The 27316-nt window shown below is 45.3% G+C and overlaps 2 protein-coding genes across 45 annotated transcripts in view; one reads left to right on the forward strand and one right to left on the reverse strand.

Annotated features, from left to right (window-relative positions):
• The window catches only part of LOC103792249 (uncharacterized), a 96445-nt gene extending 75827 nt beyond the window's left edge, over positions 1 to 20618 (reverse strand). The window contains exons 1-4 of one of the 2 annotated variants that reach the window (XM_078368262.1): positions 19781 to 20618; positions 16861 to 16980; positions 10527 to 10702; positions 443 to 536 (exon numbers count right to left, since the gene is read on the reverse strand). In XM_078368262.1, the coding sequence (XP_078224388.1) occupies positions 19819 to 20577 (759 nt within the window). In that variant the 5' untranslated portion in view covers positions 20578 to 20618 and the 3' untranslated portion in view covers positions 443 to 536; positions 10527 to 10702; positions 16861 to 16980; positions 19781 to 19818. Of the gene's footprint in view, positions 1 to 442; positions 537 to 10526; positions 10703 to 16860; positions 16981 to 18464 lie in introns of both variants that reach the window. The other variant, XM_078368263.1, reaches the window with a different exon arrangement.
• KIF13A (kinesin family member 13A) overlaps positions 20342 to 27316 on the forward strand; it is a 222455-nt gene continuing 215480 nt past the window's right edge. For all 43 annotated transcript variants that reach the window (XR_013533669.1, XR_013533671.1, XR_013533670.1 and 40 more), the window contains exons 1-2: positions 20342 to 20588; positions 20842 to 20932. Coding sequence is in view for 37 of the 43 variants with exons in the window: in XM_035294815.3 (XP_035150706.1) it covers positions 20534 to 20588; positions 20842 to 20932 (146 nt within the window). In the remaining 6 variants the exon portion in view is untranslated. The remainder of the gene's footprint in view (positions 20589 to 20841; positions 20933 to 27316) is intronic.

The raw sequence follows: 27316 nt of genomic DNA on the forward strand, positions 1-27316 counted from the left end.
TAATAGAATACAGGCCAAAGTATCTGGCTGAGGCAGATCAGGAGAATCACAAAAAAACATACGGAACAAGGCCCAAGTACAAATGGAAATGTACTCCCTGATAAAGGTGGCATTTCTAATTAGTATGAAAAAGATTGTTTAATAAATTGTGTTGGGACAACTGGCAGCCATCTAGAAAAAAATGTTTGGATTCTTATCTCATAAACTAGAATAAAGTCAGAAAGGATTAACGGTTTAAATGTTAAAATAAGAGCGCTAATGGGAGAATTTCAAACTCCTCTCTGCATGGCAAGGGACTTTCAAAATGTGAAACACACTTTGGGAGGCCAAGACAGGCAGATTGCTTGAGCTCAGGAGTTTGAGACCAGTCTGGGCAACATGGTAAAACCCTGTCTCTACCAAAAAAACACAAAAATTAGCCAGGCATGCTGATGGCACCCACCTGTAGTCTCAGCAAGTTGTCTGAGGTGGGAGGATGGATTGAGCCTGGGAGTTAAAGGCTGCAGTGAGCCATGATCACACCACTAGACTGCAGCCTGAGCAAAAGAATGAGACACTGTCATTCACTTTGGCATTGTCTTTAATAGCAAAATATTGGTAACAATCTAAATGTACATTCAATAAATAACTAATTAAATAAATTATAAAATATTATGCAGCCTGGCTAGGAATGGTGGCTTATGTCTGTAATCCCAGCACTTTGGAAGGCCAAGGTGGGCAGATCACTTGAGGTCAGGAGTTTGAGACCAGTCTGGCCAACATGGTAAAACCCCGTCTCTACTAAAAATGCAAAAATTTGCCAGCCATGGTAGTGCACGCCTCTAATCCCAGCTACTTGAGAGGCTGAGGCAGGAGAATCACTAGAACCCAGGAGGCGGAGGTTGCAGTGAGCTGAGATCACACTATTGCAGTACAGCCTGGGCAACAGAGCAAAACTCTGTCTCAAAAAAAAAAAGACTATTATAATAAACTCCTAAATAACAATCACTTACATTAAGAATTGACATTTAGTTGCTTTTACATAATCTTTTTTTTGTTTTTTTTTTGAGACCGAGTTTCACTCTTTCGCCCAGGTTAGAGTGAAGTGGCATCAATCATCTCCGCTCACTGCAACCTCCACCGCCTGAGTTCCAGTGATTCTCCCACCTCAGTCTCCTGAGTAGCTAGGATTACAGACGCCCATCACCATGCCCAGCTAATTTTTGTATTTTTAGTAGAGACAGGGTTTGCCATGTTGCTCAGGCTGGTCTCAAACTCCTGACCTCAGGTGATCCACATGCCTCAGCCTCCCAAAGTGCAAGGATTAAAGGCGTGAGCTACCATGTCTGGCCAAGTTTTTATTAAAAATTCTTCCAAGACCAGGCACGGTGGCCCATGCCTATAATCCCAGCACTTTGGGAGGCCTGAGCAGGAGGATCCCTTGAATTCAGGAGTTCAAGACCAGCCCAGACAAAATAGTGAGACCTCATCTCTATTAAAGAAAATAATTTTTTAAATATTAAAATAAAATAACATCTTTAAAAAGCTCTTAATGGAAAAAATGATTGTCACTCTTCTCTCTTTTCTTCAAATAAAAGATATTTTGACCTTTTATAATAATGATTGCATGGGCTGTGGAGGATAGCACATACACGTACACACACACAAACATGTATGCACACGTGCGCGCGCACACACACACACACACACACACACACACAGCTCTAAGGCCTTTTTAAGGTCAAGTAAGTGGCTGAACTTTTTTTTTTTAGCTCTTTTTGAGAAAGCATTCATGTAACAACCAGGGTTCTCAATAGCCTTATAAATGCTGCCTTACAATCTATTTTTGGAAACACATCTGTTTGCTGCCCTTACAGAGCATTCCTCCCTCTACAAAATGTAGGATTTCCTTGTTTCAAATGGAACTGTCCTTTTTAGAGGCATATTTCTTCCACTTGTCTCAGAATTTTGCCAAGGTCTTTAGGAAACATTTTTTAAAATTAAAAAGCAGCCAAGTGTGGTGGCTCATGCTTGTAATTCCAGCACTTTGGGAGGCTGAGGTGGGTGGATCACCTGAGGTCAGCAGTTCGAGACCAAACCCTGGCCAACATGGCAAAACCCCATCTCTAATTAAACCACAAAAATTAGCTAGGCCTGGTGGAGAAGGTGCTTGTAATTCCAGCTATTCGGGAGGCTGAGGCAGGACAACTGCTGAAACCTGGGAGGCTGAGGCAGGACAATTGCTTGAACCTGGGAGGCCAAGGTTACAGTGAGCTGAGATTGTGCCACTGCACTCCAGCATGGGTGATAGAGTGAAATTGTATCTCGAAAAAGAAAAATAAAAGAAAACCATTTTTTAAAAAACCCAAATGTTAGCCAGGCATGGTGGTGCGTGCCTGTAGTCTCAGCTGCTTGGGAGGCTGAGACAGGGGAATTGCTTGAATCTGGAAGGCAGAGGTTGCAGTGAGCTGAGACGGTGCCACTACACTCCAGCCTAGCGACAGAGCAAGACTCCCTCTCAAAAACATAAACAAAACAAAACAAAAACCCAAATGTATCAGTACTTCTTTACTGACAAGATCATTGCCCCGTCCAACATCCCCAGTGAGACTGGAGGGAGGCAGGAGTCGGGGGGAGGGAGTGGTGAGCAGGGTTCACTTATATCCTGAATGGCATGGAGCAAAGACACACTAGAGTCTGACAGATTGGGAATTACAGGAAGAATCCACTGGGGCCTTTCTCCACCAGGTTCCACAAGAAAATTAAGCCCTGCCACCCCATGTCATTCATTGTTCTAATGAATTCACTTCTCTCCTGTGCATTCAGAGTGGTGCTCATTATGTACCAACCTTAGGAAAAATGAAAAGAGTTGCTCACATCATTTTCAGTGTTCTGGAATTCAGAAGAGGAGCCTGAGCTGCAAAGTCTTCAGAGCATCATGTTACAAGGGGTAGATAGAAAGCCTGGCAGAGACTCCAAAGCAAAATGTTGAGAGTTGAGGTTGAGTCTGATTGCTTTGGGTCTCCAGGTCTGCAACCTCATGGGAAGGGAGTCTTTAAAAAAAAAACCTTGACATCCATGAGCCCACTGCCCACAACTCCTCCACCTCAGTCACCCTGACCTCTGGCTCTGAGCCCTGTTCTGACTGAATCAAGCCCAGCTAATTTTTTTTTTTTTTTTTTTTAGTAGAGATGAGGTTTCGCAGTGTTGCCCAAGCTGGTCTCGAACTCCTGAGCTCAAGCCATCCGCCCGCTTCAGCCTCCCAAAGTGCTGTGATTACAGGCCTGAGCCACCATGCCTGGATACCATGATGAGTATTTGGGGGTGGGTGGGCAAGGGGGAGAGTGGGAGGGGATAGAACCACTTTTTCTGGTTGTTTTTTGTTTGTTTGTTTTTTGAGACAAAATCTCCCTCTGCAGCAGTGCGATCTCAACTCTCTGCAATCTCAGCCTCCCAGGTTCAAGCAATTCTCCTGCCTCAGCCTCTCGAGTGGCAGGGACTACAGGTGTGTGCCACGACACACAGCTAAATTTTATATTTATATTTTTATTTATTTTTGGGGGGAGGGGGATGGAATTTTACTCTTGTTGCCCAGGCTGGAGTTCCATGGTGCAATCTTGGCTCACTGCAACCTCCGCCTCCCAGTTTCAAGCGATTCTCTTGCCTCAGCCTCCTGAGTAGCTGGGACGACAGGCACCCGTCACCATGCTGTGCTAATTTTTGTATTTTTAGTAGAGACAAGGTTTCACCATGTTGGCCAGGCTGGTCTCAAACTCCTGACCTCAGGTGATCCACCTGCCTTGGCCTCCCAAAGTGCTGGGATTACAGGCGTGAGTCTTCGCGTCATTTTGTATTGTATGTCTTCTTTAACATGTACCCAATCAGTATCTTGTCAGTAATAATATAATGAGTACTTTTTACTGGGTTCCTTCCATGTGCCTGCCACTTTACACACTTGAATTCTTTTTTCCCCCAGTTTTTTTGAGGCATAATTCACAAATTAAAATTCAAGGTGTATCATACACGTTGTGTAATGACTACCACAATCACATTAACACATCCATTACCACACATAATTATCATTGTGTGTGAGCCTATGTGTGTATGTGTGTGTGTGTGGTGAGTACAATTTAAGATCTGCTCTCTTAGAAAATTTCGGGTAAACACTACAGCGTTATTAACCATAGCAACCATGCTATACATCAGACCCTCTGAACTTATTCATCTTATAACTGAAAGTTTGTATCCTTTGACCAAATATGGAAACTTAAGTGTCCATTGATGGATGAATGGATCCATCCATTTCCCCTATCCCCAGGCTCCTTGCAACCACCATTTGACTCTTTGCTTATGAGTTCAACTTTTTAATTTTTTTTTTTTTTTTTGAGATGGAGTTTCACCCTTGTTGCCCAGGCTAGAGTGCAATGGCACGATCTCAGCTCACTGCAACCTCTACCTCCCAGGTTCAAGCGATTCTCCTGCCTCAGCCTCCTGAGTAGCTGGGATTACAGGCATGCACCACCACACCTGGCTAATTTTGTTTTGTTTTGTTTTTTTAGTAGAGATGGGTTTCTCCATATTGGTCAGCCTGGTCTCAAACTCCTGACCTCAGGTGATCTACCCACCTTGGCTTCCCAAAGTGCTTGAATGACAGGCATAAGCGAATGTGCCCAGCTGAGTTTTTGATTTTTCAATTTTAATTTTATTTATTTATTTATTTATTTATTTTGAAACAGGGTCTGGCTCTGTTGCCCAGGCTGGAGTGCAGTGACTTAGTCGTGGCTCACTGAAACCTTCACCTCCTGGGCTCAAGTCATCCTCCCACCTCAGCCTCCCAAGTAGCTAGGACTCCAGGCACATGCCACCACTCCTGGCTAATCTTTCTATTTTTTGTATTTTGGGGGATTTACCATGTTGTCCAGGCTGGTCTCAAACTCCTGAGCTCAAGTTATCAATCCATCTTGGCCTCCCAAATTGCTGGGATTATAGGCATGAGTTACCACACCCGACAAGGTTCAACTTTTTTAGATTCCACTTAGAAGACAGTATTTCTTTCTTTGTCTGGCTTATTTTTCCATGCATGCACACACACCACACTTTCTTTATCTATTAATCCATCCGTGGACACTTACATTTCCACATTTTGGTTACTGTGAACAATGCTGCAATAAACTTGGGAGTGCAGATATCTCTTCAACATACTGATTTTATTTCATTTTTTAATTAAAAAATTTTTTTCGAGACAGAATCTAGCTCTGTGACCCAGGCTGGAATGCAGTGGCACAAGCTTGGCTTACTCACTGCAGCCTCCGCCTCCTGGGTTCAAGAGATTCTTGTGCCTCCGCCTCCCAAGTAGCTGGGATTATAGGTCTGTGCCACCATACCATGCCCAGCCAATTTTTGTATTTTTTGTAGAGACAGGCTTTCGCCACGTTGCCCAGGCTAGTCTCAAACACCAGGTCTCCAGTGATTTGGTGGCATTGGGCTCCCAAAGTGATGAGATTACAGGCAAGAGCCACTGTGACTGACCACCAGACTGATTTTATTTTCTTTGGATATATACCCAAAAGTGAGATACTGAATCACACGCTAGCTCCATTGTTAATTTTTTGAGAAGCTTCCCTGCTACTGTTTTCCATAATGGCTGTGCTAATCTACCTTCCCACCAAACAAGGGTTTCCTCTTCTCTGCACCCTCACCAACACTTACCTCTTTTCTTTTTGATAACAGCCACCCTAACAAGTATGAGGTGACATGTCACTGTGGCTGCAGTTTGGATTTCTCTGATGATTAGTAGTGTTGCAGACCTTTTCATGTTTATACACCTAGTCCTTCATATGTCTTTCTTGGGAAACTGTCCATTCATATGCAGGTCCTCTGTCCCCACCTTTTCTTATTTTTTAGATGGGGTCTCACTCTGTCACACAGCAGGCTGGAGCACAGTAGTGAGAACATTAGCTCACTGTAGCCTCAAATTCCTGGGCTTAAGGGATCCTTCTGCCTCAGCCTCCCAAGTAGCTGGGACTATAAGTGCATATCATCATGCCTGGCTAATATTTGTACTTTTAAAATCAGATTATTTTGTTTTTTGCTATTGACTTTTGTCACTCACTAATTCCTTAAGAAACAGTCCAAGGGGGGAACGAACAATCTAACTAATGGATTAAGACACAGTGTGATAATGAGAGCTAACGTCAATGCTTACTACGTGAAGGCACAATGCTAGTCACTTTACGTGGTGTGATGCTGTGATCATTAATTTTATGTGTCAACTTGACTGGGTCATGAGGTGCCAAATATTTGGTTAAACATGATTTCTGGTTGTGTTTATGAGAGTGTTTTTGGATGAGATGAGCATTTGGTAGACTGAGTAACACAGATGGCCCTCCCAGTGTGTGTGGGCACTACCCCATCTGTTCAGGGTCTGCTTAGAACAAAAAAGGCAGAGGAGGCCGGGAGTGGTGGTTCATGCCTGTAATCCCAGCACTTTGGAAGCCTGAAGTGGGTGGATCATGAGGTCAGGAGTTCAAGACAAGCCTGGCCAAGATAGTGAAACCCTGTCTCTACTAAAAATACAAAAATTAGCCAGGCACTGTGGCAGGTGCCTGTAATCCCAGCTACTCTGGAAGCTGAGGCAGGAGAATCACTTGAACCAGGTGGCAGAGGTCGCAGTGAGCTGAGATAGTGCCACTGCACTCCAGCCTGGGAGACAGAGTAAAACTCTGTCTAAAAAAAAAAAAGGCAGAGGAAGGCTGAATCCATTCATCCTGCTTGCTAAAGCTGGGACGACAGTCTTCTGCTGCCTTCGGACTGGAGAAGGCAATGCCACTGGTTCTCAGACCTTCAGACTTGGACTGTAATTAAACCACCAGTTTTCCAGGGCCTCCAGCTTGCAGATGGCAGACCATGGCATTTTTCAGCCTCCATATGTGTGTGAACCAATTCCTTATAATAAATCTCTCTATATCCTATTTTGTTTTTCTGGAGAACTAGGAGATTATCGCATTTCATAAATGAGATAATAGTAATTAAACTGCAAAAGAGTTGTATTATTAGTGACATTTTGTGGATGAGGAGTGTAAGGTTTAGAGAATATGTGTAATTTACCCAGGTCACACAGAGAGCAGGCATGTAAAGTTAAAAGTGGTTGCTCCAGACCAGGCGTGGTGGCTCACGTCTGTAATCTCAACACTTAGGGAGGACTGCTTGAAGCTAGGACTTAGAGACCATCCTGGGCAACATAGCAAGGGCAGCAGGGTGTCCAAAGTGGCCAGAAAACAGCATCAAAGACAGGCTTTTCCAGCCAAGACTTTCCCTGGGGCCATTTGTCCTTTCCTTCCATTTCATTAATGTGTTGCAACCTACATCTGGGGGCAGAACATTTCGTTTGTGACTCATAGGTGACAAGACAGTTAAAGAGAATCCGCATTCCCTGCCCCCATGCTTTCTACATCACGCCTTTCTGTGATGTAGGGCTCACTCCACACGCTCTCACAGTTGTGTGAACCAGTTTGGTGGGAAGTGTCAATTCCCATCCTGAGAGAGACATCATGTTGGAGAGGGCATTTAGGCTGGATCCAAAAGGTTCATGGGGCAGTTTGCTAAGCAGGGAAAGAGAATGCTTTAATCAGGAATCAATGGGCTGCAAGAAACAGAGAAACACTCAAAGTAGCTGAAGAAAAAAGAAGGCAGGAAAAGAAGGCAATAACTTGAATTCTGAACTTTCCAGACCCAGACTACAGCCCCGCAGCCACCAACACTTAGAAAGTGTGCTGAAGGTGTGCAACAGCAGCCCAGCCTTTGTCTCCTCCACACCGGACCCACACACTCCTGCTTCCTCCTTTGGCCACTTCCCCTCGTTGATTAGCCATGCTTCCCATCTGGGAGGGAAACAGCAGGTAGGATCATAGGAGCAGGAGGCTGAAGGATCTCATGCTCAGAGGTTGTGTGGAGATGCAGTCCAAATCAATTTTTCTGCCCAATGAAAGAAAATATCCTTTCTGAATGAACTGCAGCAGCAGAGAAAGGGTGGTGGCCTGAGGAAGTTAACTACCAACTCCCACCACACACAAGACCTGAAAATACCAAATTCTCTCCTTTCCTCAGTGTGCCACCACCTGTGACTCTTTCCCTCCTCTGCTATGCTGGCCACTCTCTCTCCCCTGTATGCTCATCCCATGTGCTCAGTTGACCCAGCCTTTTCTTTAGTCTGTCAACACTTTTTAATTTTTTTTTTTTTTTTTTTTTTTGAGGCAGAGCCTTACTCTGTTGCCCAGGTTGAAATGCAATGGCTCGATCTTGGCTCACTGCAACCACTGCCTCCCTGGTTCAAGCGATTCTCCCGCCTCAGCCTCTTGAGTAGCTGGGATTACAGCTACCCAACACCACACCTGGCTAATTTTTTGTATTTTTAGTAGACACAGGGTTTTACCATGTTGGCCAGGCTGGTCTCAAACACCTGATCCCAGGTGATCTGCCCACCTCCACCTCCCAAAGTGCTGGGATTGCTGGTGTGAGCCACCTCACCCAGCCAGTCTGTCAACTCTTCTGACTCCTCTGTTTCTCTTCTCTTTAACAGGAACCCCTTCTCCACCCCAACAAGTTTTGATTTTAACGGAACCTGTACTGACTTAGAGGACAAGGCAGTGATAGCTAACCTCTGCTTGGTTGGCTCTCGCTGGGACACGGAACAAGAAGGACATATGCAAAGGGGTCTGCGGTGGTCATTTTGCATTATGTGTACAAAGAAAGACAACAAAACTCATGTAGAGAGAGAGAAGAAGAAATTAAATACAGAGAGAATAGGATGAAGGACCACAGAGCTGAAAAAGAAGAAGGCAGTAACTGAAATTCCCAACTTTCTAGGCCCTGGCTACAGCCCTTCATGAGATGTGGTAACTTCTCAAGGATGGGTTCTTCCAATGTACTTCTCTTTTCGCTTCAGCTAGTTTGAGGTTTGTCGGTGTCTTGCAACCCGGTGATACCTGATTAGGGAATTCTCTTGCCCTGCTTGGCAAACTACGCTTTCAGCCTTTAGGATCCAGTTCGAATGACCTTTCCCATTCGAAGTCTCCCTCAAGATGGGAGTTGTCACTTTCCACCAAACTGGTTCACACAACTGGCTGAGTATGTCCCACTCTAGATTGCATTTGGCTGTCCTCCCTTGCCCGGGAACCCCTTGAGGGCAAAGAAAGTGCCCTTCCTGAATTCCCAGCAACTCTTACAGTATTTCAGATGCTACCACTCAGTACACGTTTGATAAACGAATGGATTCACTGGCAGATGGGTAGAGTAGCTTTTCGACTTTCTACCCATGATGTCTGCAGAATAAAAGCTGAAGTTCACTTGGTCCCCTGCACTCCTTAGGAGCAGCTAACTGAGATCTTACCATTTCCAATCCAAAGTCTTCACATATGGATAAATCCCTCAGGAAAGGCCTGTGTCTCATTTTGGCCTTCTTCTTTCTTCTCACTTTGTTTTAGTTTGGGCTAGTTAATGATTCCAAGGTTATACAACAGCCAGGGACAATCCCTCTCCCGTCACATTGTGGGCTGGAGCCTCGTTAAGCTATTTCTAAATGCCAGTCCAGGCATGAGCTACTTCAGAATCCGGCCAGCCCAGACCTCCTAAACCTCTGCCTGAGGGAAGACTCTGGAATCTGTGCTTTAGCTGGTCCCAAAGGGTGGTCAGCCAGGTGTGGTACCCTGGGGAGGTTGCTGTGCTTACGAGGCTGGCTTGTGGGTCTGTGCATTGCTAGAGACCACGGACCCTAAGCTGGTCAGCTGCTTGTCTTGCTCAGAAGAGGACCAGAGAAGAGAGCTCTGCCAACCTAGAGCACAGACCACTGTCTCCATCCAGAGATGTGTCCTGAACCTTCTCTTCCTCACCATTGTCCCTGCTATTCTCCTGCTTCTGACCCTCTTCACTTCTAGCTTGGATGCTCCATTCCCAAATCATTTTCAGTGTCTTAATTTCTCTGGGGTCAACCCTTTTGTATCCAATACTTGATTAGATTCCTAAAGCACAGCCTTTCGTTGTTTTCCTGCCCAAGTGCGTAGTCCCAGCTGGTCTCTGCTCTTCCACAGCTATTCATATTGAAATTCTATCCTTTCAACTGGACAGCTGGGCATGGTGGCTCAGGCCTATAATCCCAGCACTTTGGGAGGCCCAGGCAGGCAGATCATGAAGTCAGGAGTTAAAGACCAGCCTGGCCAAGATAGTGAAACCCTGTCTCTACTAAAAATTCAAAAACTAGCTGGGCATGGTGGCAGGAGAATCACTTGAACCTGGGAGACCAAGGTTGCAGTGAGCCCAGATGGCACCACTGCACTCCAGCCTTGGCGACTGAGCAAGACTCTGTCTCAAAAAAAACAAAAACAAAAACAAAAAACAATCTATCCTTTCCTCAATAACAAGAGCTACAGCAGTAAGAACAACAACTACCATTTGTTGAGTGTTATCTACAGGCCAGTCACCACACCAGGCATTCTACATAATCTCATTGAATCCTCACAAGAACCATGTGAAATGGGTATTATGATACCCACCTTACATGCAAGAGATCCAAGGCTTGCGTGTCCAAGGTAAACACAGAAGGTCACTAACAGAGGCTGGGCTGGGTGCTGTGGCTCACGTCTGTAATCTCAGCACTTTGGAAGGGCAGGGTGGGTGGATGACTTGAGTTCAGGGGTTCGAGACCAGCCAACATGACAAAACTCCATCTCTACAAAAAAAAATACAAAAATTAGCTGGGCATAGTGGCATACACCTGTAGTCTCAGGTACTCAGGAGGCTGAGGTGGGAGGATCACTTGAGCCTGGGAGGCAGAGGTTGCGGTGAGCCAAGATCGTGCCACTGTATTCCAACCTGGACAACAGAGTGAGACCCTTCCTCAAAAAAAAAAAAAAAAAAAAAAAAGTTACAGAGGCTGGAAAACAAACCACAGTGGGTCTGACATCAGAGTCTGCTTTTCCTACTCTGACACTCTGAGCCCAATTTCCTTTACCCCTTACTTCTTTTTTTGAGATAGAATCTCACTCTGTCACCCAGGCTTGAGTGTGATGGCGCCATCTCAGCTCACTGCAACCTCTGCCTCCCAGGTTCAAGCGATTCTTCTGCCTCAGCCTCCCAAGTATCTGGGATCAGGTGTGCACCACCGTGTTCAGCTCATTTTTGTATTTTTAGTGGAGACGGGGTTTTGCCAAGTCAGGCTGATCTTGAACTCCTGACCTCAGGTGATGATCCCCCTGCCTCAGCCACCCAAAGTGCTGGGACTACAGGCATGAGCCACCGTGCCTGGTCTACCCCTTACTTCTGTCAGAAGGATTATCATCTTTTCTATCTCCCATAAATTTTGTAAGTCTTTCATGGAGAATACATATTGCATTGAACTGTAAAGCATAATGCTAACCTAGTATTGTTTATATTGCTTATATTTTTTCGTACCAGAAAAATATAGATGAGTCAAGGCAACTCCATTATCACCCTTAGAAAAACCACTCACGTGCGTGTTACAATTACGTAGGTCGGCAGCTTTATTTCAGAAAACACATCTAAAGCAGTCACAGTGTAGAAGCGAGAGCCATGGTTTTTGAAGGCCTGCATTTAAATCCCAAGGCCATCACTTCCCAGGTATGTGACCTTTTATACTGTCTCTTTACTTTTTACAGGTCAGTTGTAATAAAGGATGACAATAATAGTGTGTCCCTCATAGGTTATTTTGAGGATTAAGTAATAGAACAATGCTTGGTAAGTAGTCAGTGTTTAATAAAAGTTATCTACTGTTAACTGTTGTGAAATATAAATGTTCTTGTGATAGATGGTTTGCAGTCCCTCCCTGGGGGAGAATTCTTTGTCTCTGTCCCATTGATGCTTGGCTTGACCATGTGACTTGCTTTGTCCAGTGAAACTGAGAAAGGATATGTACCATTTCTGAGCAAAACTTGAGGAGCTACTGTGTGGTCTGCCACCTTCTCCTTTCCTTCTGTTACAAAACCAGCATTGTCTCAGCAGGGGCTGTTTTGTCAGCCTGGGACTAGGAAAGAAAATGACAGAAGCAGAACCACCAGCAGGCTGTGATGGACAAGTCATGCATGCAGGGCATATAGCTTCTCCTAAGTCGCTGAGATTCAAGGGTTGTTGGTCACCATGTCGTAACTTAGCCTAGGCTGACCCCTGCGGTTATTTAACTAGATTTATAGGAAGCCTCTTATTTAAAAGTGTTTGCCTGTTCTATGATTATCCTTTGATTCTCTGCAGACTTAAGACATTAGCAATTTTTAGATCAGCCTGGCAGCCTGATTTGCTACTTCTGACTGAAATAGTTTTGGAACTTAGTCTTACATCTGAAAAGAGAGGATTCTAGAGTCATTGGGATGTTGGTTGTCTATCAGTTGTCTGCCAGTTCCTCAGAACCCGCAGTGTTTCCAGTTTCTAAAGGCAAGCTATGCTAACAAGCTCTTTCTGACAAAGGAGCACAGACCAGGGCTGTCTTTGTGACTAGCACGCATGGCTGTATTCATTGGCATCTGGTGATCTGTGGGCATTGTAGGGATGGCTGATGGCTGGGCTGGAGTGCTTTGTCAAGGAAGCCTTACGGGCCTTTCCATAGCTCAGCCCCAGTTCAGGGCCTCTAACCAGGCTGGGCCAGCTCTTTGATGGGCCTTTACCTACATGCAGTGGGCCCACGCTCAGCTTCTCCCTGACTCCAGAATGGGACACTGTCCAGCATCCCAAACTTCCCTGTTGTCATGATAGAAAAGTCCTTGCATCCTCTTAGCTTTTTCTTTTTTTCTTCTTTTTCTGATCACTTTAGTTAAATAAGCAAGGAAAAGAAAAAAAATCACAAACATAGGTGAATTGGAAAGTTCCAGATTCTCCTGAAGAGGTCTGACCAGTTAAAATTCCTGGTCTACAGTCTGTAACTCCTTCTTAGATGAATAACGACTTAATTGTTTTTTAATGGAGTTTTACTCTTGTTGCCCAGGCTGGACTGCAATGGTGTGATCTTGGCTCACTGCAAACTTCGCCTCCCAGGTTCAAGTGATTCCCGTGCCTCAGCCTCCCAAGTAGCTGGGATTGCAGGCATGCACCAACACACCCAGCTAATTTTGTATTTTTAGTAGAGACAAGGTTTCTCCATGTTGGTCAGGCTGGTCGCGAACACCCAACCTCAGATGATCTGACAGCCTCAGCCTCCCAAAGTGCTGGGATTACAGGCGTTAAGCCACCATGCCTGACAACTACTTTTTATTTGGCAAATTTTTATTTGCCAAAGTGTGAGGTTTGGAATTCACCAAATCTCCTCTATAGCCTTCTGGTACCTTCTTTTTGGTGATTCACCCCCTTCCTAGTAAATTAGCCTGAAAAGCCAATTGCATCAGGACAAAAGGTTCCATCTGTGGCCCCAATTGCCCAATTGGGTAATTAGAACTTCTTATATATATATATTATTTATTTTAAGATGGAGTTTCGCTCTTGTTGCCCAGGCTGGAGTGCAATGGTGCCATCTCAGCTCACTGCAACCTCTGCCTCCCAGGTTCTCCTGCCTCAGCCTCCCAAGTAGCTGGGACTACAGGCATGTGCCACCATGCCCAGCTAATTTTTGAATTTTTAGTAGAGATGGGGTTTCACCATCACCTTCAGGTGATCTGCCTGCCTTGGCCTCCCAAAGTGCTGGGATTACAGGTGTGAGCCACTGCACTGGCCAGTAATTTGTACTTCTAAGGGGCTCCAGGGAGATCTAATTGGGCACTGATATGTTGAGGGAGGCTTAATCTCTTGGAGAATATTTGAAAGACCGTTTTTCATTTCATGTTGTGACATGCCTTGGGCACTTAAGAAATACGATAGGGTCACATCTACCGAATAATATTGGGTAACTTATGCTCAATGAAGGGAGTTCGGGATCAGCCAATAACAAGTGTAGTGATGATGATGGTGATGGTGATACCACCGGATGCTTATTTAACTCTGACCAAGTACCAGATTCTAATTTGAGTGTGCTTGGCACAGCAAGGCAGGTCACCACTCCCAGCCTCCAAATCTAACTCCTGCTATACTTGAAGCCCCTCAGGTACTTGAGGCTGGCTCTCATGTCCTTCTGAAGACTTCCGTTCCCCCAGAACGTGCTGTTCTGGTTACTGTTGTAGTAAATCCGCACCACCCCCTGCCCCCCGCAACATGTAGTGGTTTAAAACAACAGTCTACTGGTGTGTGCCTGTAGTCCCAGCTACTCAGGAGGCTGAGGTGGGTGAATCAGTTGAACCTGGGAGGTCGAGGTTGCAGTGAGCTGACATTGCACCACTGCACTCCAGCCTCGGAAACAGAGTGAAACTCTGTCTCAGAAATAATTAAAATAAAAATTTTAAATACAACAATCATATCATCTCTCCTTGTTTCTGTGGGTCAAGAACGTGAAAAGGGCTCTATGGGAAGTTCTAGCTGTGGTTCTTTCATGAGATCTCAGTCAGATGGTGGCTGGAGCTGGGACAGTGTGGGGCTGGAGCAGATGGAGCTGGCCAGGTCTCTCTCTCTCTCTCTCTCTTTCTCTCTCTCTCTCTCTCTTTCTTTCTCTCTCTCTCTCTCTCTCTCATTATCTCTATCTCTGTCTCCCAGTTGTCTCAAGATTTCTCTGCATGGTCTTTCTGCAGGGGTAGGCTTGGTCTTCCTTCCAGCCTGGTGGCTAAGTTTCAAGAGTGAGTATTTCAAGAGTACCTATGGAAGCTATATAATATTCTATGGCCTAATCTCAGAAGTCCTATAGTGTCACTTCTGGCCCAGTCACAAGCCATCCCAGATTCAAAGGGAGGACCATAGACCCTTTATCTCAATAGTGGAAATATCAAAGTTATATTTTAAGTAGAGCATGTGGGGCGGGAGTCCTTTTTGGAAAATACAATCTGCCACATAACACATTTCTTAAACTGCCCTGGCCACCCTCCCCTGACAGCAAGTTATAATAAAGCAAGGCTGAGGAATTGGTTAGGCTGTGTTTGAATCTTACCTCTCACATTTACATGTAGCCTGAAACAAGTTGTTTAACCCCCTTAATCTTCAACCGATTCACGAGTAACAAATGGGAATCTGAATTCCTGCCACACAGGTTGTAGTGGACAATTTTTGAAGATATGCCTGACACACAACAGCCTACTTTTTCTGAGAACTGCTGTCCCTTGTTCCCTGGCATGCTGCCACCCAGGCTTCTGGCAGCCATGTTTGTGCTGTAGGACTGCAACCTGCTGGATACAGCTCATTGGACCAGGAGGGACATTCCTGTAATTCCAGCACTTTGGGAGGCTGAGGCAGGTGGACCACTTGAGGTCAGGAGTTTGAGATCAGTCTGGCCAACATGGCGAAACCCTTTCTCTATTAAAAATACAAAAAATTAACTAGGCGTAGTGGTGCACTCCTGTAATCCCAGTTACTTGGGAGGCTGAGGCAGGAGTATCACTTGAACGAGGGAGGTGGAAGTTGCAATGAGCTGAGGTTGCTGCGCCATTGCACTCTAGCCTAGGTGATATTGCAAGACTCCATCCCCCAAAAAAAGGAGAAAAAGGAGTTAGATTTGGAGTGGGAAGCACGAGGAGGCAGCACTTCTGTTGCTAGGTGGAATGCCCTGGGGATGTAAATCTGATTCTTCATGGAGGCCTTTCCTAAGCAAAGAACCTGATAAGTCCCCTGGCTGAGTTCAGCTTCTCTTCAAATTTGAGCACTCTGTCACCAGAATTCAATCAGAGAATGGGTGGCCACTTTGGGGGCTGCTGGAAAAAGGTTCACAGGACTCCCAAAGGCACCTTCAAACTCTAAAAAAATGTAAGTCTAATGATGTAGGGCTAAACTGTTTTGAAAAAGAAAAGAGTTGTTTAGTAAACTCTTTTTTTTCTTCGTTTTTGAGTCAGAGTCTTACTGTCACCCAGGCTGGAGTGCAGTGGCATAATCTTGGCTCACTGCAACATCTGTCTCCCAGGTCCAAATAATTCTTATGCCTCAGCTTCCCAAGTAGCTGGGAATACAGGCATGTGCCACCACACCCAGATAATTTTTTATATTTTTAGTAGAGACAGAGATTCACTGTATTGGCCAAGCTGGTCTCAAACACCTGGACTCAAGTGATCCACCTGCCTTGGTCTCTCAAAGCGCTGAGATTACAGGTATGAGCCACAATGCCTGGCCTAGTAAACTCTTCATAGAAGAGGTGAGAACTAATCTGCATCTTTAAAGTTGGAGAGGGTTGGGAAAGCAGAAAGAAGAGTCACTCTGCAAAGAACCAATAGGAACTATATACATACATACACACACACACACACACACACACACACACTTTTTTTTTTTTTTTTTTTTTTTTTGAGACAGAGTCTTGTTTTGTCTCCAGGTACCAGGCTGGAGTGCCTCAGCCTCCCGAGTAGCTGGGACTGCAGGCATGCACCACCACACCTGGTTAATTTTTGTATTTTTAGTAGAGACGGGGTTTCTCCATGCTGGCCAGGATGGTCTTGATCTCTTGACCTCGTGATCTGCCTGCCTCGCCTCCCAAAGTGCTGGGATTACAGGCATGAGCCACTGTGACTGGCCAGGAACTATTTTTTTAAACCTGCAATGCCAAAAGAATCATGCCCCTTTCACCTTAAGACCTATTCTTCTTCTCATCCATTCACGGTGTTACGGGCCATCATCCTCCCAGTCCCTCGCAATACTTTGCCTCCCTCAATCCTCACATCCCATTGGTTGCTAAACTGTTCTACTTTTCTCACTGCAGTAAGTCCCGCATCTGCTCCTTCTGCTCCATTTGCGCTATCATTGGCTTTGTTCGGCTATCATCACCTCTCATCTGGATGACTATAATAGCCCCCGGGAAAGATACAGTGTTGCCAAATTAATTACCCTGAATCAATGCTCTGAATATGTCAATCCCTGGCTCCAAATCCAAATGCTTCATTCAGTTCCCATTGCCTTCATTCACAGTAAACACGAAATTTCTTAGGCACTCCAGGCTTTCATGATCTGGAAGAGAATGAGGGAGGAGAAAATGAGACAGAGAGGGCACTGATTAAATTCTGTATGAACTTCTTTCCTTCTTTCCTTTCTTCCCTCCCTCCTCTCTCTCTTTTTTTTTTTTTTTTTTTTTTTTTTTTGAGTCTGAGTCTCTGTTGTTCAGACTGGAGTACAGTGGTACAATCATGGCTCACTGCAGCCTTGACCTCAGCTTTCTAGCGGTACTCCTGCTTCAGCCTCCCAAGTAGCTGGGACCACAGGCACGTGCCATCCCGCCTGGTTAATTTCTTATTTTTTGTAGAGACAGGGTTTCTCTGTGTTGCCCAGGCTGATCTCAAACTCCTGGGCTCAAATGATCCTCTCACCTTGGCCTCCCAAAGTGCTGAGATTTCAGGCATGAGCCACTGCACCTGGCATCTGTATTAGTTTCTTAAAACTACTGACTGTAACAAATGACCATAAACTGGTGACCTGGGTGGCATAAGACAAAATAAATTTAGTGTCTCAGAGCCCTGGTGTCTAGAAGCCACAAATCAAGGTGTCAGCAGAGCTGTGTTTCCACTGGAGGCTTTCTTTCCTCTTCCTAGCTTCAGGGGGCTCCTGGCAAACCTTGGCATTCCTTGACTTGTGACTGCATCCCTCCAATCTCTGCCTCTGCCTTCACATGGCCTTCCTCCCTATGTGTCCAAATCTCCCTCTCCTTTCTCTAATAAAGACACTAGACAGGCCAGGTGTCCGAGGTGGGGGGGGGCGGGGTCACCTGAGGTCAGGAGTTCGAGAGCAGCCTGGGCAACATGGCAAAATCCCGTTTCCACTAAAAATACAAACATTTGTTGGGGATGGTGACACACACCTGTAATCCCAGCTACTTGGGAGGTTAAGGCAGAAGAATGGCTTGAACCTGTGAGGAGGAGGTTGCAGTGAGTTGAGATCGCACCACTGCATTCCAGCCTGGGTGATAGAGGGAGACTCCATCTCAAAATAAATAAATAAATAAATAAATAAATAAATAAAGACACTAGTCATTGGATTTAGGGCCCATCCTAATGCAGCGTGGCCTCATCCTAACTTATCTGCCAAGACCCTGTGTCAAAATAAGATTACATTCACAGGTACTGAAGGTTATGGCTTGTACATATTTTTTGGGAGACACAAATTCAACCCTCTACAATTCTCATTGGTAGAAACTGCCAGAATAATGGCTTAGCATAGGGAGGGCATCTTGGTTGTGAAAAGGTCCTGGATGAAGTGAAGAATTTTAGGAGCGGTGGGAGGTAATATTAAATAGGGTAGGCCAGAGACGTTTTTGAACAGAATAGTATGCATGATCAAAGGATAAAATTTTAATTTTGTGAAAAATCAGTCTGGAAGCCGGATTTAGGAAAGATTACAGGAGGCAAAGCTAGGAAGGTTAAAAGAATGTCTCAGTAGCCCAAAAGTGAAGAGGTAGACACAGACCTAGATTGTTAGCCCCAGAGGGCTGGAAATTTCACCTGTTTTTCTCAGCAGCAGCTGAGAGCCTGTAGCCGAAAGCCTACAGCTGTGTTTGTAACATGGTAGAGCTCTCAGAACACATTTGATGAACAGGTGAATGAACAGACAAAGTGAGACTGCAGCAGTAGGAACCGAGAGGAGGAAAGATGCAACACGCCCTTCAGAGGCGGACTGAGACAGCTGGCTCTACAGTAAGGTAGGGCTGAAGTAGTTGTCCTTCCGTGTATGCAGAAGACTGGTTCCAGGAACATCCAAAACCACACATACTCAAGTCCCGGTCAGCTCTGCAGAACCCGCAAAGAGGAAAAGTTGGATGTCTCCGTTTTGAACCGTGCCAAATACTTTCCTTCCTTTTTCTTTTTTTCACTTTTCTTTCTCTCTTTTTCTTTTCCTTCCTTCCCTCCCTCCCTTCTTTTTCCTTCCTTTCTTCCTCTCTCTTTTTTTTTCTTTCGAACAGGGTCTTGCTTTGTTGCCCAGGCTGGAGGGCAGTGGTGTGAACATGGCTCACTGCAGCCTCGACCTTCCAGGCTCAAGTGAGACTGCAGGCACTTGCCACCCTGCCCGGCTATTTTTTTTATTTTTATTTTTTTGTAGAGATGGAGTTTGTCTACATTACCCAGGCTAGTCTCAAACTCCTGGTCTCAAGTAATCCTCCCGCCTCGGCCTCCCAATGTGTTGGGATTACAGGCATAAGCCACCGTGCCAGAACACGAATACTGTATTTTTAATCAGACTTTGATTGAAAACAAGCCACGTGTACGTGGACTTGTGCAGTTCAACCCTGTGTTGTTCAAAGGTGAAGGGTAGAATCACTTAAAGTCAGGCTCATAGCCTGGCACCTGTTGGAGGCAGGCGGAGCCTCTCCTAGCACGTGCCGCACACTGTCTAACGTAATATGTCTCCACGCCCTCCCTTCACCTTAGCGTATGCTTCTGCATCATGCTATTCATGTTTCTGTGTGACCTCCACAGCACCCTGCACACAGTAGGACCTCAGTGCATCTTCCAGTAAGTGGATTTCTAGATTTAAGCAAAATCAAAAGATTCCCGGATCTAAACTCTGGATTTTTTGACTTCTGTACGCTTCAAAATGCCTGGCACTAAGTGAGCGCCCCCTAAGCACTTGTTGAACCAAACAGAATAAATCCGATTCGCCCAGTTCCGCCCTGGCAGAGAGGTCTGCGTTTGGCAGGATGACAGAATCCGTTGCTATTAAATTCTTATGTAAGAGTTAATGGCCCTCCCAGTCCACTTGACATCCCTCCCACGACAGGAGAGGCCGAGAAGGGAAGGAAGGGCACGATTTACAAACACACACTGTTTCGGTGGTGGATTCACAGATTCTAGTCTCGGTTCACCACAGAGATCTTACAACATCGCTGCAGGCTCCGTGTGGGACAGAGCGGGCGGCGTGCCGGGGCTCGGAGGGGAAGGCCTGGCCACCCTGCGCGGCGAGCCGGGGCCCTTCCGGCCGCCCCGGGACTCCGGCTGGCAGCAGCCCCAGAAGGCGGTGGCCGGGGGTCCCCGCGGGCGCGGGTGCCGGCTTGGCCTGGGAGGTCCCCTCGGGAAACAATGCGCCCGGCCCCGGACTCCCGCCGCCCCTGAGCGCCGCGCCGCTCGCCGCTCCCCTCACTGCCGTCCCGCCGCTCCAGGGGGCGCGCCGCGCGGCCGATCCCGGCCTCTCCCGAGCCCCGGCGGGCGGCGGGCGCGGAACATGGCGGCGCGGCCGGGCCCGGGGCAGCCGCGAGGGGCCTCGGCGCTGCGCTCTGGGCTGGGGCCGCGCCGCTAGAGCGGCGCCTGGGCCCGGCGGCGAGGCCTCCTCCCCGCCCGCCGCCGCCGCCGCCGCCGCGCCCCGCCCCGCGCGCCCGCCCCTCCCCGGGCCGCGGCCGTGCCCCGCGTCGCGCTCCCCCGGGATGGCCCGCGCGCCTCGGCGCTGCCTCTCGGAGCTCACGGCGGAGCGTCGGCGGCCGCGCTCGAGGGGCGCGCGGCTGCGGCGGCGGTGGCGCCGCGCGTGAGGGGCCGCCTCGGGCCGAGCGGGCGCGGCGAGCGGCTGGGCGAGCGCAGCCAACATGTCGGATACCAAGGTAAAAGTTGCCGTCCGGGTCCGGCCCATGAACCGACGAGGTGAGGAGCTTTCCGCTCGGTTTTATTTCTGCTCGGGCTGAGGGCGGGGGCAACTTTGGAAACTGCGGGGCCGGGACGGCAAGACCGCCACAGGGGCCGGGGCCCGGGGGGCCGGGGCGGAGGCGGTGTCCGCGCTGGCCGCGGTGCCCGGGGCGCCGTCTCCAGGCTCGGCCGCTTCCCGGGACGGAGCCCCGCGCGGGCTGGAGGCGCGGGTGCTGGACTTTGCAACGTCCCTTTGCCTCTGTGCTTTCAGAACTGGAACTGAACACCAAGTGCGTGGTGGAGATGGAAGGCAACCAGACGGTCCTGCACCCTCCTCCTTCTAACACCAAACAGGGAGAAAGGTACGGCGGGTTCCGAGAGGCCGGCTGGGGAGGATCCAGCCTCGCGGGGTCCCTGCAAGTTTGAGCCAGGAAAATGGGAGCGCTCCTTCCTATTGTTAGGAGGGCGGCTTCAAGTTTGTCGCCCCTCCTGTTTGAAGCGGTTGCAAGTCCAAGGTCCTCTCCTCCCTCGCCCCCTTTCCCTCCATCTAGAGCGGCGGCAGGCAGGGCACCCTGGCCACCGCCAGCACCAGTCAGCTGAGACCTGGCGGGCTGCGAGGCTCCCGGGAGGGAGAGGGCTGGATGGGACGCCAGAGGTGAATCGTCCAGCGGCCACATTTTACAGACAGGATAACTGAGGCCTGAGGCGGGCAGGGGACCAGCCCACGACCTCATTGTTCGTGGAACCCAGTGCCCGTGATTCTTTTAATCACTGCAGCGTTTGTTTGCTTTGGCAGAATTCTTGAGGGACAGTGTGTGTAAAATAGGAAAAGAAATGAAGCGAAAGAGTCTTGTACGATGCAGACTCAGGTTGGACTAGTTACTATCTGTTTTAGTTGTTGCTGCTGAGTTGAGACAATGCCTCAATGTAATGCGCGAATTTTGATTTTCAAGGAATCAAAAGTAGAGCCCTGAACTGTATAGACACTGAGGGATGGTCTAAAAGGGGCTGTATTTACTAGAAGGCAACATATTTGCATTTGAAAAGTGGTAACTGTTGGATCCTTATTAATTCTGTTCTGTTCCATGCAGCATTATGGGATAATGCCCCAAAATAATTTGAATATTTGGCATTTTTCTAGTAAGCCTCTGAGAAGAAATCGGTTGAAATTCATTCAGTATAATAATGTAATAGCTTGTAAATATCCGTATGTGAAAAAATGGGAAAGTTTACAAAATTAATTTTCATTGGAAATGAATGAGTTTCTGTTTCTGAGAATCACCTGTTGATCGATGGACTACAATTTAGTGAGTTTCATTCTTTAGAGATTTTCATTGAAGAGAGACTCTGAAGCAGGGTTTGTGACATTATTAAGCAATGCCTCCATTCTATAATGTATGGTGTTCAAGCTCAGTTTTGCCAAATCTGGGGAAAGAAATCATGAGGAGGTAAGATTGGGGATTTTGTGCTTTTCGTGTTGAGCATAGCAATTTTTATCCAGTTTGCAAACATTTTGCTACCTTTAGCAGATTCTGATGGTGATATTAAATAGCTCAGCTATATTTAAAGTGTGTGTTTAACACTGAATGTAGTATTTATTGTACATTATACTGAATGTTGTTTGGTAATGGATGTATTTTTAGTTGCATTTATAGCTGTGTAGATAATTTATTTTATGGTGATAGTAAACTCCTTGAGTACATTAAATATTTACAGATTAAATTAGATGCCCATATCACCAACGAATGTTTCCCCCCCCCAACAAGATATTGTTATACTGTTTAGGGAAAAAATTCTGTTGGGTCAGATTCTTGAAAGCAGTCTGGGGAAACAGGTAGAATATTTTTTAGCTCCGGTTGTGTAGCTGCTGCTTGTTTTCCTTGTTGGTTTGGCACCTGCTCCTTGTCACTCCATAAGGAGTGCGACTGTTAGCTACTGTTTAGTGACATGAAGTGTTGTCATTCGTGAAGAGAAACAGATTTGATTTTGTGGAATTTGGATACAATCCGTAACTGTGGACAGTTGGTTCCAAATGCTAAGTAATCAGTTGATCATTTTTCGGGCTGAACCACGTTAGTTACTAAACAGGATGTTTTAGGTAAAGATTTGAAGGGTGGCTTTAGGATCTATTCATCTGCTTGCTTAGTGGGATAGTCCCTTATCTGGAGCTATAAAAATAGCATTGAAATGTGGGTACTGTTGTGTTTTGACCTTCTGACAGATCTAATTCTTTGAGTAGCAGATGAGCTTTCTATGGGATTCTGCCCCTAGTACCGGTCATTTCATTTACAGACGAACCGAGGAGTCAACACAACAGTGCTCCGTGTACATTAGAATAACTGTCTTTGCACAGATGAAGAGACCAAATGCATTTTGATTTTCATTATGCAGCTTGGTTTCACATTTCTCCACAGACTTTTTCCTTAAAGTAACAGTGCCTTTAAAAATAGAAAATTTCTCCCTTGGGCTCTGGGCTGATTAACTGCAACAATGTTTCATCCTATGTTTGCAAGCATTTCTGTCATTGGTTTTTAGATAGTGCTCAGGGCAGGGCAAAGGTGAAGAGTAGAATACAGAGAATGTTACTATGTTTTGTGTCTACAAGTCCATGGTTTGAAGTGTAAGAGGTCTTTAAATGCATACTGGCAAACCTGTGTCAAATTGAGGATTACTGTTTTTCTGAAAGTTGCAAGAAATTACCAATGAATTAACCATGGGTAGAAATTCAAAGTTAGTGGGTGAAAGTTTTCAGTCTTACCAGTAAAAACAAGTGAGAGTGCATTGATGTCCAGGAAAAAAAAAAAAAAAAAAAAACAGATGGTGTAGGCTTTCATCATTTCCCCATTTTACAAAACCAAAGCCAAGACTGTGTAGCTAGGACTAAAAGATCAGGGGCCCTCTGAGGTTAAAGATGTTTGTTTCGGTGCTGAAATTCTAATATTCTAATACATTGCATGCATCCAGGTTAGTAGTTGATGTGTGTACTGATCCCTATTCTGAAACATTAAGACATGTGGATTTGTTTCTTAAAATACCATTGCATTGCTATCCAGGAGACATTTATGAAGTTCAGATCATTTTAGTACCATGCTTAGCATAGAGGATTCAAAGGTACTTGTGGATCCAGTACCTGCACCAGAGTCACTCAACTTGGAGAGATGTGGGGAGAGGGGAAAAAATAGTTATAATACAATGTGGTAAATTACTCTGGGGTATACTTTTGCCATTTCATGGACCACATAATTTTTCCTCCTGTTTATTTTTTCCATATGTCAGGATGAACAATATACCTTGCAAATCATCTGAGGGAGGGTCAGTGGAAGAAAGATTCCTCTTAATCAACTTTGTAAATATTTCCTAGTATATTCACCAACAGTTGAGTATACCTATCTGAACATCTGAAATCCAAAATGCTCCAAATTCCTGGGGACCAGGCGCAGTGGTTCACGCCTGTAATCCCAGCACTTTGGGAGGCCAAGGCGGGCAGATCACCTGAGGTCAGGAGTTCGAAACCAGCCTTGCCAACATGGTGAAACCCCATTTCTACTTAAAAACAAAACAAAACAAAAACACAGGCACACATCCCAGCTACTCAGGAGGCTGAGGCAGGAGAATCACTTGAACCTTGGAAGCGGAGGTTGCAGTGAGCCTAGATTCTACCACTGCACTCCAGCCTGCGTGACAGAGTGAGAGCAAGACCCTATCTCAAAAAACAAAACAAAAAAACTCTCAAATCCAAAACTTTTTGAGTGCCAACATGATGTTCAAAGGAAACACTAGCTGGAGTATTTTTTGGATTTTGGATTTTTCAATTAAGAATGCTCATCTGATAAGTATATAATGCATATATTCCAAATTCAAGAAAAATTGAAAATCTGGAATGCAAAACACTTCTGGTCCGAAGCATTTTGGATAAGGGCTATTCAGTCTGTATAGGCTGCAAGTTTTTATTTCTACACTGGCTTCCTCGGCCATCCTAATGGCTTCTAGAATGGTTCCTTGGCTCCAGTGTCTTTGTAGACCAGAAATGTAAATATTAGTGAAAGTCATACATAACTAGAAAGACAAGTCGCCTAAGAAGCAGTAATATTCCACATTATACAATCGCCTGTGGGAGTTTGAATTCTCTTCTCTGTGTTGTTATTCTTCACTCTGCCCATATTACAGAGCTAACTGTGAGAAAGCAAAGAAAAGGGTGCAGAGTGGCTCACCCCTGTAATCCCAGCACTTTGGGAGGCCAAGGTGGGTGGATCATGAGGTTAGGAGATGAAGACCATCCTAGCCAACATGGTGAAACCCCATCTCTACTGAAAATACGAAAATTAGCTGGGTGTGATGGTGCATGCCCGTAGTCCCAGCTACTTGGGAGGCTGAGGCAGGAAAATTACTTGAACCTGGGAGGCAGAGGTTGCAGTGAGCCAAAATTGCGCCACTACACTCCAGCCTGAGTGAGACTTCCTCAAAAGAAAAGAGAAAGAAAGACAAAAATGAAAAGTAATTATAATACAGTGTAGTTTAGAGTGACGATCTTATATTATTTTGTTGACAGTCAACAGTTAAAAATACACTTTACGTTAAGAATCTGTATATGTGGATAGGTATATTTTAAAGGTTCATAAAAAAAAGTCAACTATATGCAATGTCTTTTATTTTCTATCTCCCATTAGAATTTATTTAAAAAAAAATGATGGTGATGTCGTACTGAATTATTTCTCAACCACCTAATTGAGTCACAAACCTATATTTTGAAAAACATAGATTTAATGGGTAAGAGCTTAGACCCTGTTTTTTTTTTTAAACCAGTGTACACAGTTTAAAGTGTGATGTAGTTATATAATTTACAAGGCTTTGTTAAAAAAAGAAAAAAAGAAAAAAGTTCCTCTCTTCATTTTTTTTCTCCAGATGCAATCACCTTTAGTGGTTTTAGTTCATTATTTTGGAATTTCCCTCCCTACTTCTGAATAACATGCTGGTAGTGCTACTTTTTTATTGGTCTCTGTTCTCTTTCTCTGATTTATTCTTACCTTACCCCCAAATTCTTCCCACCTGCTCCCTGTTTTCCCAATATAGTAATTTTGGTTGGATCAATATTTACTGTTGACATTATTTATGTGACTATACAGAACACTGTTGACATTGAGCGATGAATTGTTCACTTCTTTTCTTGTCATACAAATCTTTTTGTTTTTCCTGGAGTTAATAATTGCTTCTTTTTTCCTCTTTTTTTATTTTGCTTCTTTTTCTACATGCTTATTACTTCAACATCCAAACTCTCTGCCGCTTGTCTGGATCTTTTTTCAAGACTTTGAAACATATCAGGTACTCTCTGGAGTTCCTCTTCTTAGAGACATTTCTCCTTGGCCCTTCTTACATGTTCTGTTGTGATCTGGTAGCCCTCTCTGCTTGGAGCAGTTGCCTTCCTGGGGTTTCCTGCACCATCATTCAGGGGATTTCCTTGACATCTCTTCTGTGTGGAATCTCCTGTTTTTCTATTTTCCTTCCCTTCTTGGTTTCCTGCCTCCATTTTGTAGAGCACATCCTTCAGTAGCTTCCTGAGAAAGCATGATTGCAAGGTGAAGTTTTTTGAAACTGAAAAGTATCTCAATTCCACCTACTCATCTTACTGATAGTGTGGCTGTGCATCATATTCTACTTTAAAGACATTATTCCACTGTCTTTTATCCTTCAGTGCTTCTGTTGAGAAGTTATTTGGGTTTCTAATCCTTTGGATGTGACCTAGTTTATTCCCCTCTGGAATCTGTTAGAATTCTTTTTTTCATATTTTTGTGAAATCACAATAGTGGGCCTTTATGACCTAGAAACTCATGTCTTTCAGTTCTGGAAAAAAATTACTGAATTAGTTCATTAATAAGACTTTCTCTGTCTCTCTCTCTCTGTCTCTCTCTCTCTCTCTCTGTCTCTCTCTCTCTCATTCTGAAACACCTATTTGGACATGGAGTTTCCTGAACTGGTTCTCTGGTGGTTTTCTTTTTTCTTTTCATCTCTTGTCTTTTTGACCTACCTTTTGAGAGATTTCCTCCACTATATCTTACAAGGCTTATGTTTAATGCTTATGTTTAATTTTTCTTTTCTGCTATCACATTTTTAATTTTCAAGAGCTCTTTTTTTTAGTCTCTGATTTTTTTTTTTTTTTTTTTTGAGATGGAGTCTTCCTCTGTTACCTAGGTTGGAGTGCAATAACGTGATCTCTGCTTACCACAACCTCTGCCTCCTGGGTTCAAGCGATCCTCCTTCCTCAGCCTCTAGAGTGGCTGGGATTACAGGTGCACACCACCAGGCCTGGCTAATTTTTTTGTATTTTTAGTAGAGATGGGGTTTCACCATGTTAGCCAGGCTGATCTAGAACTCCTGATCTCATGATCTGCCCGCCTCAGCCACCCAAAATGCTGGGTTAACAGGCATGAGCCACAGCATCCGGCTGTGATTTTTTTTTTTTTTTAAGCATCTTATTCTTGTTTCTTGGTTGTGGTATCGTCTCTATCTGAGGACATTAATGATAATTTTCTCCATATAGTCTGCTTTTTGTTTTCTCCCTAAAGCACATTGTTTTATTTGTTTTGGTGTCTTTTATGTTAACGACATTTCTCAGATGTAACTGTATCTCAGATAAACTCTGGGGTTTCTTCTCAGCAAGGACTGTACATGATTTATCTTTGTGTTCCCAGTGCTTAGAATGCCCCATACTCCAAAAGCATTTTGCAAAGTCTCTTTGCAGTTACTATTAT

Source organism: Callithrix jacchus, chromosome 4, assembly GCF_049354715.1.
Source record: "Callithrix jacchus isolate 240 chromosome 4, calJac240_pri, whole genome shotgun sequence".
Taxonomy (NCBI): domain Eukaryota; kingdom Metazoa; phylum Chordata; class Mammalia; order Primates; family Cebidae; genus Callithrix; species Callithrix jacchus.